General features: G+C 34.5%; 1 protein-coding gene across 3 annotated transcripts; it reads left to right on the forward strand.

Moving 5' to 3' along the window:
- The first annotated feature begins 758 nt into the window (after positions 1-758).
- LOC133820978 (uncharacterized) lies at positions 759-10,985 on the forward strand. 3 transcript variants are annotated; one of them, XR_009887245.1, is made up of 7 exons: positions 759-844; positions 1,390-1,464; positions 3,324-3,437; positions 7,770-7,841; positions 8,889-8,951; positions 10,490-10,581; positions 10,706-10,912. XR_009887245.1 is itself a non-coding variant. In XM_062253523.1 (6 exons), the coding sequence occupies exons 2-6, from the start codon at positions 1,394-1,396 to the stop codon at positions 10,921-10,923; spliced, it is 558 nt and encodes a 185-aa protein (XP_062109507.1). In that variant the 5' UTR covers positions 759-844; positions 1,390-1,393; the 3' UTR covers positions 10,924-10,985. The 3 variants fall into 3 exon arrangements, 1 of the variants encoding a protein (XP_062109507.1); XM_062253523.1 differs by lacking the exon at positions 7,770-7,841 and having other exon boundaries at positions 10,706-10,985; XR_009887246.1 differs by lacking the exons at positions 759-844; positions 1,390-1,464; positions 3,324-3,437 and adding an exon at positions 7,421-7,541.
- Positions 10,986-13,088: the final 2,103 nt, after the last annotated feature.

The following is a 13,088-nucleotide window of genomic DNA, read 5'->3' on the forward strand; positions in this document are numbered from 1 at the left end:
CTTTCTTTCCTAACTTATTTTGTTCTTACTTTGATACAAGTTTAGGTTCATATTTTAAATTATTTGAATATGGCAGTTTTAATTAATAATAGTCCTTTAGATTTGGGCTGTGTTCATTTTTGTGTTTGTGTGAGTTTTTGGATTTTTCATTACCTTTACTGTATAATTATTTATTTTACAACAATTTTATAGTGTAATTATTGATTATGAGCTCTCTTTTTGTTGTTTGGTTTGTTAGTACTGATACTTTACAAGGATGATTGGCCTAGTTGCTGATTATTGTCCATGATTCATTCTATAATTAAGACAGAAAGTATGCGTTTTATTTTGGAAAATTACAAGAGATGAACATCCATACTCTAATTCTAGTCTTACAAGAGATGTGTTATATGTTATTTTCATTATAAATTCTATACGTGTATGCCCAGAATTTTGAAAGTTGCACAGTTAGTTTTCCATCTGTTTTATTACAAAAAAAATGCATACTACTCCAATTTGGTAAACTTTTAAAAAGGGAACAATTAGTCTATAATGCATGGACTATTCCTGTTACAAATCTATCAAAGGGACTGAAGCTCTGAATTTTGTTTTTGATTTAACAAGGATGCCATTTTACCCGATCAAATTAAGTGAAAACTAACTGACAGTTTTAGTAGCCATAGGCCTGTCCCAGATAATTTAATCTTTCTGTAAGATTTTTAGTGCTCTGACTCTTTTTCTTTTTCCATTTGTACCAGGAAAATGGGTATTCTCGAGACATCCTGACTACGGTGCACAGAAGTAGAGATGACTGTCCATAGCCTGAGGTTTAAAGTTATTGAACCCTTGTGCAATCTTATTTTCGGTAATGTACGTCTTATTCAAAACTTCATGTAATTGTCATTGGGCAGGAAATGGTTACTGTCAGTGTAGATGGTTCTGTGCTTGATCGAATTTATAAAATCATGTCATATTTACGTCTCTGATTTATATTTGTCATAAAATCATGTCATCTTAATGCTAAATTGAAGTTATTAAGCATGTATATCTGTTTTGATTTAATATATATATATAAATATATAAATTTTTATTAAGCTGTCTCTGATGATACATTAGACTAAATTTTGGGGCTCAGTTGTTGAATTCTTGAAGTATAAAAATCTTCTTGGTAAATTTTCATATCAGTACTGTGATTCATTTGGCCTCTTTCTATTACGAGTCTAGTTATTTCTCACTGCAACTAATGATTCGAGGAGAGGTTGGATATACAGAATCAGTTTTGATTTTATAATTTGATGGCACTCTTATTTATTTGTTTACTTATTTATATTTGTGGCACTCTTTTAGGTCTTGTCTTAAAAAAAAATCTGTATTTCCTTCTTTCATTATTGTCTCTAATGTTTTTTGCAGCCACATGTTGACTTTGGATCAAAAGTACTTGGTGCAAATGCTATGTCCATTCCTGGCCTATATGGGTTTGTCCAGGTAGAGTACTCGTTTTAGTTTCGTTGATTGAGGCTTAGTTGAATAAACACATAAATACATGCATCCATCTTATAGACAAACATAATTTTCCGAGAGTACATATTAATCCTAATATAGTAACTAAATGAATATTGCTTGTAGTTTTTACTTATCTTTTTATTTTTATTTTTCAGAGATGTTTCATTCTGTTCCTTAATACTATTTCTTTTATTATGTTGGCTAGACACCACTCTACTCCACGGCCAAAACCAGCCTCAAGGGCTTGACAATCTCTTTATTGATTCTAAGTTTCAATTAGTTGAACAATGGAGTCTAGCTCCAAGCTTCTCTCATAACAGTAGTACAAGATATCTCTAGGCTCTCTAAAACTCACTCTCAATATTACAATGTATGTAAAAACTGAATTGGATTAAATGATAGAATAGGAGCCTTATATATATACATGTGATGTAAGTGACTGAAATCCCCTCCAAGGCCCGAGCACCAACTGTCATAGCTAAATTTACAAAATTCAGTTATGATGTCCAATAATAGCCAAGTTGACCTTGAGCATTTGACCAACACTTAACATATACTACATACAGAAAGTGGGTTTTTTTATTTATTTATTTTTTTCATTTTTTCTTCAATCTGTAAAAAGACAGTGGTATGTCAAATATGATATGTCATATATTGAATTGAGGCATAAAGGAGCATAGACTTGTTAGTATAAGGTTATCAATATTGAGTGTTGTTTTGGTTTGGTCATATATTATCTAATTCTAGTAGAGGAACTTGAAAAATAGATAGTTTTTGTTGTGCCAAGTATATCAAGAAGAACACCACAAAACAGAAGCTTTAATCAAGATACAAATTTAAAGACCAAAAAAATTGATCAAAAAAATAACAGTAAAACAAAGAATAACAAAATAATAGGAAACAACACACCATAATTTACTTGGTTCGAACTAGAGCAAAATTGCTACTAGTCTACATCTGCGTATAGTCTAGCCAAAAGAGCAAAAATTTCTTCATAAATGGCTTATTTAGTCCTATTATAATCGTGCCACTGGTTTCTATTGTGGGTCTTGGGCTCTTTGCAAGGGGATTCCCACTTGTAATGTCCAGAAAACTCTGTTACTTTAGGTTTTTTTATAAGCTAAAGCTATTACATTTTGCTTTGATTTTCCCTAAAAAAGATGTGATTTTTACCTGTGTTTTGGGGGTAACAGAAGTGTTTGTACATTAGTAACAAGGTTTTACTTGCTAGCATAGTCTGGTGGCCATATATTTTCCCAATGTACCCACTCAAGGGCCTTAAAAACAGAAAGAGGTCTTAGATCACTATTGGGTTCCATGACTAATGAGTTGATTGAGTAATCAAGATAATGATTTAGACAAAAGATTTGTTTTTTTTTAATCAACTGGGGCTCACTTTTGTGCTGTATGTTAGTATTTGATGTTGAATTGGTCCACCGTTAAGAGTGCAAGTTCTTACTGTATGTCCTGAAACACGTTCTAGCTAGTGATAAATCATAGTTATGATTAGACTGAGATTGGCTATAGTGCATGCTTTATGTTTCATGATTTCTTTTCGTTTCCTTGATTAAGTCTATTTGTAGCTGAGTTAAACTACCCCTTTTATACATTCTTTCAACTTTTTTTTACCCCTGTTTTACAATTCACACAGTATGATCCTATTTATAGTTTTTGTATATATTTAATTCAATCTTGGAATGGATGCCCTTTTGATGTGCCACAGTCACAGTTTCTTCAATTTTTCTATTTCTTAAGGTCCCTTTTTCACTTTTGTTTTTGCCTAAACTCATCGTTGATTCCTTTTTGATGTGCTGCAAATGCAATTTCGCCAATTTTGCTAGAAATATCCGCTGCCTGAAGTGCAAAGCTGAGGGACCAAAGAAGTCAGGAGGAGGTGATATTGAAATGAAGAAAGGTGATTGGAATTATCCAAAGTGGGTCAATTTTTCTCAAAAGTAAGCTGGGATTGATCTTTGTGATTTTATTTTAAATTTCTATTGATTGGTCGATGACATATACATAAAGTATTGCATTTTTTGTTGATTTTCTGATGATCTTTCGAAGTTTTTCTTTCATGTTGTTTCTTCAATTTCTTCTATTACTGATTCCACAGTATACTCCAATACTTTTTTTTTTTCAGGTATTGTTCCAATATATGTATATATGAGTTGGCATGTAGTATTGGCTTCTTGTATTGTATATACTACTAGTATGTGGCCATCATTATTTTGTCTATAAGTTTGAATCACCAAAATACATGTATCTCTCAGCAAGGGTGTAAAGCATGGGTATCTCTCTCTCTCTCTCTCTCTCTATTTATATTTATACTTTCACTACTCTCTTCCTCACAAAAGAAACGAATTTGATTTGTTGATGTAACGCCCCAACTCCTGGGACCGTTACGGTGTGCCTTGTAAACAGTGCTAAACTCGTTAATCGAGTCATTTGGCCAAAATCGTGAACTAAGTATGATTAGCGGTTTAGGGATTAAACATTTTGGTTAGGGTGTAACGTTTCACTAGAACGTTTAATATATACTTTGGGATCCCGAAAATATAGTTTCAGAGTTTATTACAGAAAATATTTACAACAGGCCGTTCTAAGCGGAAAAACAGGGTTCAACCCTAGTTCCACTTTAAACCTCGGCCGTGGCGGACGAGCAGCTGCATATGTACACGTCATCACCTAAGCTCTCCAACTCAAGGATGGTCCAGCTTCCTCTTGCCTTTACCTACACCACGTAGCACCCGTGAGACGAAGCCCAGCAAGAAAACATAACACTATACATAAACATTATCAAGTGATCATCATTATAATCACACTGAGCATAAAACTATCGAACCAATGAGTGAACATCACACAATTCAAGAGGGAGAGTGGCTGCTAGGTAAGCCACTAGCCTCCAAGCACATATTCCATTCATCGACCCTCGAGGTCGGTCTGGCATTAATGCTCTTTGAGTCATTCAATGCTGATGGTCGATTAGATCTAATCTCTGTTGGCTAGCGTGATCCACGCTATGGCCGTTCTGACTTATGAGTCAGTGCTATGTGACCAGTGTCTAGTATCACCGCCGAACCTGACTAATAAGTCACGACTTCACAGCTGATACTAACACCTTTGCCAATTCTGACTGATGAGTCAGTGCAACGTGACTAGTGCCCAGTACCACTGCCGAACCTGACTAATGAGTCACAGCTTCACAGTTGATACTAGCCCCTTTGCCAAATCTGACTAATTAGTCAGTACCATGCACAAGTAAGCAATGCTATCAATATGTATCATATGCCAGTTATCCAAGAATAGGGCATTCAGCATGCTTACTAAACAGTTGCTAGCATAATCATGATCATGCACAAACCCAGAGACTCAAGCTCTGACCAATCTCATATTCATCATTCATGGCATGCGCTAATCATATGTTTCTCGTGCATCACATGCATCACACTTAATCACCCAGCACACCTCAGTAATAATCATATGCAAATGGGCAAGATTTCCAGGCATTCATTATGCTATCAATGTTCACATTTAAACATCCAACATGCATCAGGAATAGCCATGCATGTCACACATAATAATCAACCGACATGCATCAATAATAACCATGCATGTCACACTCAATAATTAACCAACATGCATCAATATTAGCCATGCATGCCATACTCAATAATCAACCAACATGCATCATAATAGCCATGCATGTCACATATACATAGGGTGTAGTTTTCTTACCTCAAAGTCGAGCTAGAACGATTAAAAGAACGACCCTTGAGAACGATCAACTTTTAGTCCTTTAGCGGTCACCTAGTCATAACCAAATATAAGGTATCATCAATAAAAATGATCAACATAAGTTCCCAAACCAATATCTAGCCTCCGGGACATCAATCCCCACTTAACCGGGTACTAGGTTCAACCCTGAGGCCTATGGCTTGAATCCCCAAGCTAAAAACATGTTTTTGGTAAAAATGGCCTTAAGGGCCGCGGCCCTCCCCTGATGCGCCGTGGCGCGCCCTCAAACAGAAAGGGCTCCCCCCTGCCAGACGCCAAGGGCCGCGGCGCACCACAGCTGCGCCGCGGCGCTCAGCCCAGACCAGGCAAAAACCAGCACGCGATCTCAGTTCTTCCCCTGCGTTTTTCCTCTCAAACCAGCCCCTCAAATTAGCCCAAAACCTTTTCCAAACACTCATTCAAACCCCTAGACATCACCCATAACCTCCCCTCATCAAAACCCAATCTCATCACCCATCAAAACCCCTTTAAATCCAAACTTCCAACAAGAAATCAAAGCTGAAAAACCAAAGAAGAAAACAGAGTACCACCTGAATTCAATGACTAAAACTCACCTCTAACACAGCTTTGAGTCCCCTTTAATGGTTGAAACAAGTCCCCTAGCTGCCACCTTTGATTTCCTAGCTCAAAACCTCAAGATGGCCTCAAGAACACCAAAGAAGAGATGGTGAGGGATGGTGTACGGGTAGAAGAGAAGACAACTCTGTTTTGCCCTGTTCTTTCTACAGCCCTCCTATGTCATATATATCCAAACTCCAAAAGATCAAATAACCCTTAAGTCACTTACAACCTCTAAAACCATTTCAAGGGTAGAATTGGAACTTTTCACTTATCCCGTTAATCATAATTAACGCTTCCCAATTCCCGCTATTCTCAATATTCCCAAATACCAATAAATCATACCCCATTACCCTTTAATTCTCGGTAATGCTCTAATCATTAAATTCACCCCGAGACTCACCCCGAGCCCCGAACTTAAACCCGTTATGACTAGACCGAACATTTACATCTCATGATCGTCTCATGTCGAATAGCTCGAACCAATCCACCTTATAATGTGGCTATATTAATTAATCCCAATCATGCACCCAAAATATACAATTATGTCCACAGTGGCCAAATTACCAAAATACCCTCACAATAATAAATTCTCCCATATGCATGCACCCACCATCATATAATAATATAATTCACGTAAACATGCATATAGTCATTAAATACTATAAAAAATCAATTATGGCCCTCCCGGCCTCCTAATAAAGGTCCTAAACCTTATTAGGAAATTTGGGACATTACAGTTGATTTGTGTCTTTTAATTTTAGTCTTTACTGGTCTATTTGGCATGAGACTGTCTAGAGACCAAAAATCTCTTTTGGGAGTGCTTGGATGAGATTTTGTCTATTGGTAGATCTGTTAGCAAAAAAATTAGCTTGGTAGATCTGTTCATATCTGTTTTCTTATTGTGATTACATGGGTTTTCAGACCTGAAACAGTAGAGAACCTCTCTTTCTTGTTTTGTTGCATACATACACACCACTTCAAGATCATACTTTTTGATTAAGCACAAAACTCAGAACACAATAAATATGGTTACTAAAACAGATATGAAAAATCAAACATGTAGATTTGTTTTACATACTAATTTCCTTCCTCTTCTTAACTAAAGATTTGTGTTTGTCAAACATTTTGATAAGGCATTTCAGATTTTGTTTGGTTATGAATTCTCATTTTAGCTCACAGATTCAAGAAACACCACGCAAGAGACATTATAAGTTCATAGTTCAAAGCTTCAAGCATTGAAGAATATATTTTTCTTCTTATTATTCTCAGTTTTCATATCCACCACGACATCATTTTCTTTGTTCTTTTAACTGTTAACTGAAATATATTCAATAGGACACTATTAATAATAACTATTCTCTGCCATGTTTGTAGAGGTAAGTTATGCCAAATCAAAAGTTACGTTAAAGCAGAAAAGCTGTGATGATACATTTCTTGTTACCTAATTACAAAATAACTTGGGGATTGGTTGCATAGTAAGTAATTGTGATAAATTACTGGCGATAGATTTTATCTGTAAAAGTATTATGTTTTATCGGTGATTGATTTTGTGAATATATTAACTGTTATATTATCACATTTTTCTGGTATGCACTTTCTAGATTAGTAACAGTTGAATTTACTTTCAGGGTTATGGTGTTGTTCTTGTTAACACTGATGAGGCAGGGACACTGTTAGTAACCAATTATCGACTTATTTTTCTGGTATGTGAATCGTGTAGTATTTCCACCTTAGTATCTTTTGTTGAATTTAAGCTAGTATTTGGCCTGCATGTATGATTGCTTTCATTTGACTGAATTCTCAGACCTCTAGTTTTGAGGAATAGTAATCTTTTGGCTATATCAAGTCAATTTTATTGAATACATTGTGATTCCTTTTGGTGCATGATTTTCTTTTATCTTTATTTATGTTGAGTAATTTTTTTTTTCAAGAGTGAAGGAACTAGGAATATCATTTCTCTTGGTACCATACCACTCATGACAATTGAGAAGTTCAGCAAATTGGTAAGTTATAGTGATCATACTTTTTTTTTTCTAATTATTTACTGGTTTTCTGTTTTATTTGCTAACTTAAAGAAGAAAATGATTTGTGCTCATTTATGGAAAAGACTGGTTCTATAGGAGGATTTTACATGACCTTTCTGCATCTTCTTTGCCATGCCACTTAGTCTCAAATTTGGGTTTGTTGAATTGGTTGTAGTATCTTTTATAGGGTTATGTATATTCTTCCCCATGTCATATATGATATCATGGTTTGTTTGGATTGAGTCATGTTTCTTTCTTGTTCATTTTATTTGGTTGTTAGTTGTATTATTGTTTTGCATTAGTGGCCCAGATTCACATTTCTTTCAAAAATAGCTTTGAAAATATATGTTATATCAACTCCAAAAATTAATGGGTTATATTTATATATATTTTCTTGTTTATCTATTTATCTTTGACGTATATTAAATAACATATAACAATTGCTCATGGTTGCCACAACTACTATATTGCATTGTACTTTAACTTTATGTTATGTAGCTAACCCTTGATTTCTCCTTTTATGTTCTGCATAATTTTCTGTTTTTTTTACTAATGTAATTTGTACATTTGTTATGTGTGGAATTGTGGTAGCTAAACCACAATATTGGATCCAAGGGTTCTTTTTTGGGGTTTGGTTTCTTGGTTATTTATCTGATTGTCTTTGTTTTATGGTTATTGTTTTTGTTCTATTATATGTTTTGCTCTTTTTTTTTTTTAGTTTGAGTTTTTATCAGCATTTTATATAGCATCATAAAAAAACCATTGCATTAGCATTACTGTTATTTACACAAAATAGAAAACCATGTTCTAGGGTCCTCTTTTTTCTCAATGACGTGTCAGTAGCACATGTTGAGGTATCATACGTTGTCAATGAAATTTTAGGATATTTATCATATCATGTCTGACATTTTTGCTGAACTTTACTAGCTCTATGCTGTTCAAGGTCAGTATCCATTTGCATTGTTTATGAGTTGCACTATATTTTATTTGAGTTCCGTATCAATTTGCTTTTTTTATTGGTTGCAGGTTCGACCCAAGGAATTCTGTGTTGGAGTGGTCCATTCTACTTATTGACAACTCGAACCGAAGGTCTGAAATTCTTACTGTTGTTTTCCTTTTGAAACTTAATAATTTATTTGAAATAGAGTGTATTTGTGTTAATTGATGTTTGATTCAATTTATCTGTAAGTTTTGTTTTGTTTGACTGCTTAAACTGGTTTTATTATATAAAACTAAGCTTTGCTTAACCTATGCATAATAACTGTTTGATGGAATGCTTCAATGAGACATATGAGTAAATTGAGTTATTATTATAGCTTTTTTTTAATCAGCTTTTTTTATGGGGTGTGTATAGATGATCAAGATGATGTATGATCCCTTCTGCCCACTCTAATCATGTACCTCTGCCTCTATGCATTACCGTTAGTAGCCATTTATGTAGCAATAGAGGTGTAAGATATATAAATTATATACGTGTATGCCCTGCCCTGCCCTACCTGTATAATACATAATCAAGATGAAGAATATACATTCTTGTTATTTCTTTCATCTTCACAAGTTAGTTTTAATCTGTGTTTAGGGACTATAAACTTTCATTAAGGGGTTGTGAATGGTTTAATATGATAAGGCTTGAATTTTGGGCTTGAATCAGTCTTTTGCTTCCATTAGCCTTTTTATCTTCACTTTCTTATTGTATCTTTTGTCCTCTGTTCTCTGTGTAGCTAGTTGCATATATAACTTTCTTATTGCTGTCTTTGGTTTAGTTTAGTTTGCTGTTCACTTTACTTGGTTGTTTATGTGATACTCATGGTATTTGACAGCAAAAGCAAAAGTAATATTATCACCCCAAGATAAGAAAATACCAGCAAAAGCAAAACTCAGTAGTGTTACATAGAAAGTTTAGAAATATTATCACCCCAAGATAAGAAAATACCAGGGAAAGAGATTTTAAAAAGAGAAAAGCCCCTCCATTAAACTTCCCATAACCTAACTCTAAACACATTTCCCACTTCCAGCTTAGAAAGAAAGAGAAACTTTGGGAGAATAAGAGGAATAGCATGGGCTTCATAAAGGACCTCTAACAGCCATATTCACATTCTACTTATTAATTTGGATGCAATACTTGATGCCCTGTTGGTTACCTGTCACAGAGAGAATTTTGCCAAAGCTATTTGCACATCAATGCTATGTTTGTATTGAACTTTACAGAAAGGAATTAACCTTGCTAGGTCTTTAGAGAAGAAATAAATGGGGATAGAAGTTAGTACAAACTGTATGAATTGTTTCTTCATATTGGTTCTTCTTATGGAATATAGGGTGATAAATTAGTTAGTATGAATTGTCCTTTCCCTTTCTTTTTCTCCTGAGTTGCATGGGTCTGGTTTCCTGGTTTCCTTTACTCTGAAATGTGATAAGTTTCAATTCTTGTATTTAATGACCTTATTTGTTTTATTTTTCCTCTTAATTTAGTTTCTCTCTATGTTCTTTTTGTTTTTCTTGATTTATATTATTTCTTTATGGGAGTGATTTTAGTAGCAATAAGAAACTATAGTGGGTCCATTCAGGTGGAAATTATATTAATGCATCCAGGTTCTGAGTTTTTCTCTGTATTTCTTGTTTAATTTTAGAGGGAAGAAGCAATATGAACCACCTAGGTACATGACAATAAAGACTGCTATTGAGCAGCTCCTGGAAGTTGTGCAAGCAAAAGTAGAATCTGGTAATGATAACTACTACTATTACTCTATAACTCACTCATGTCTTAACTTTGAATTTCAAAGAACTAAATCAGACTTAGTTTATCAATTTAACATTGAATGTTATTGTATTATGTTGCGTTGCAGTCTGCAATGAAGACACGGAGTGTGTTGGTTTTGCTAGAATTGGAAGTGAAGATCAGATCATTGTGGCTGGTACAATGAAGCAACTTCAATTGCATGTTTTTTTCCTATCAAATAGTACTGTAGGAGTGTGCAACTACTCAAATTTTGACGTGTTATTATGTAAAAAATTAAACTCTTCAATATTTTGTACTGATAGTAGTAACTTTTCAATATGTTGAATATTTAAGACTACTTGAATACTTAAAGAACATTTTGTTGTTGATGACAGTGTTGAATGTTTTAAACTAATTTGTGGATTGTTAATACAATGTTGAATGCTTTTTACTTTTTGTTATTTGAAAATCAAGTTCATTTGATGATGCTAGTATATATTAGAAAGCTAATTTCAATTATATAAATAAAAAATAAAAATATAATAGAATAAATTAGTGTTATATAAATGAATATATAATGAGAATTTAAACTTATCTAAATATTAAAATAATACGAAAAATGTGTTATAATATCTATTACAATAACACCTTTTATAAGTAAAGAATTATGTTATGCAAACTTCATTATATAACACAAAAAATGTGTTATACTAAAGTGTAGTATAACACAAAAAATGTGTTATACTAAAGTGTTGTATAACACAAATTTATAAGTGTTGAAATGTGTTATATAATCGACTATAAATAATATAATTAAACACTTATCTATTTATTAAAATAACAAAGAAAGTGTGTTATCGTTGACAAGATAATAACACAATTGTATAACAATGATAAAGTGTTATGTAAAGTACCCTGACCTACGATAACATAGTTGGTCTTAACACATCAGAAAGTGTTATGGTATATGTTTTGATAACACATTTTTGGTGTTATTAAAAGCATTTTTTCTTCAAGTGTCATAACCTTCACATCTCCCCTGGCCACATATTCTCGAATAATGTGATACTTCATTTCTATATGCTTACTCCTCTTGTGACTTCGAGGTTCTTTCGAGTTGGCTATCGCTCCTGTATTGTCACAAAACAACACAAGTGGTTTATCCATTTATGGAATAACACCAAGATCCGAATAGAACTTCTTTAGCCAGACTATTTCCTTAGCTGCTTCTGATGCGGCTATGTACTCAGCCTCCATGGTGGAATCTGAGATTGCAGATTGCTTTACACTTCTCAAATCACAGCTCCACCCCCAAGAGTAAACACCATTCCAGAAGTAGACTTCCTATCATCAACATCAGTCTGAAAATCTGAATCGGTGTAGCCTACAGGGTTCAAAACATCACCCTTGTAGACTAACATTTAATCCCTACTCCATCTTTAATACTTCAGGATATGCTTAACTGCTTTCCAATGTTTCGGTCCTGGGTTTGACTGATACCTGCTCACTACTCCCACTGCATAGCAGATGTCTGGTCTAGTACACAACATGGCATACATCAGACTTTCAACTGCAGATGCGTAAGGAACTTTTCTCATTGCATCTTCCTCATTAGGAGTCTGGGGAGAATGCTTCTTTGAAAGATGAATTCCATGGCGGGACGGTAGACGTCCTTTCTTGGAATTTTTCATTGAGAAACGTTCAAGCACTTTATCTATGTAAGCTGCTTGAGATAGAGCTAAGAGTCTGCTCTTTCTATCCATGATGATCTGGATACCTAGAACATAACTTGCTTCACCCAAATCCTTCATCTGGAATTGAGTGCTCCGCCAATTCTTCACATATGATAATTTCTTAACATTGTTTCCAATGAGTAAGATATCATCTACATAAAGAACCAGGAATACCACTATTTGATTTGCCTTCAGTTGGTAAGCACAGGGCTCATCAATATTTTGTTCAAAGCCATAGGTTTTGATTATTTCATCAAACCTAAGATTCCAGGAACAAGAAGCTTGCTTAAGTCCATAGATGGACCTATTCAACTTGCAAATTTTTCCTTCTTGTCCAGATACTTTAAATCCTTCTGGCTTATCCATATAAATGACTTCGTCAAGCTTTCCATTAAGAAAAGATGTCTTGACGTCCATTTTCCAGATCTCATAATCGAGAGCGGCTGCTATGGATAGGAGGATGCGAATGGATTTGAGCAAGGCTACCGAACTAAAAGTTTCCTCATAGTCAACGCCTTCTCTTTGGGTATAACTCTTCACCACTTGTTTCTTCTTATAGATCCACTTGCACCCAATGGCCCTTTGGGTACGTGTGGAGACGGTGTTATCCAAGCATTTACGGTACCATCACGAGCATTGATGGTGCCATCACGAACGCGCGGACACAATGCTCGTTTTGGGGATTCCTCAATCATGAAGAATTTAGAGTTGTCTTCAATCAACTCTATGTTGATGTTCTGCTTCCAATTAAGGAATTTTTCTCCAGTGAGTTTCTCC

The sequence above is a fragment of the Humulus lupulus genome, chromosome 3 (assembly GCF_963169125.1).
Source record: "Humulus lupulus chromosome 3, drHumLupu1.1, whole genome shotgun sequence".
NCBI lineage: Eukaryota > Viridiplantae > Streptophyta > Magnoliopsida > Rosales > Cannabaceae > Humulus > Humulus lupulus.

What these genes read in the sequence shown, in the direction of transcription:
- LOC133820978 (XM_062253523.1), top strand. Translation starts at nt 1,394, where the DNA reads ATGTTGACTTTGGATCAAAAGTACTTGGTGCAAATGCTATGTCCATTC. An exon ending in GCCTATATGGGTTTGTCCAG is followed by an intron (nt 1,465 to 3,323) that starts GTAGAGTACTCG and finishes CAATTTTGCTAG; the next exon opens with AAATATCCGCTGCCTGAAGT. An exon ending in TGGGTCAATTTTTCTCAAAA is followed by an intron (nt 3,438 to 8,888) that starts GTAAGCTGGGAT and finishes TATTGGTTGCAG; the next exon opens with GTTCGACCCAAGGAATTCTG.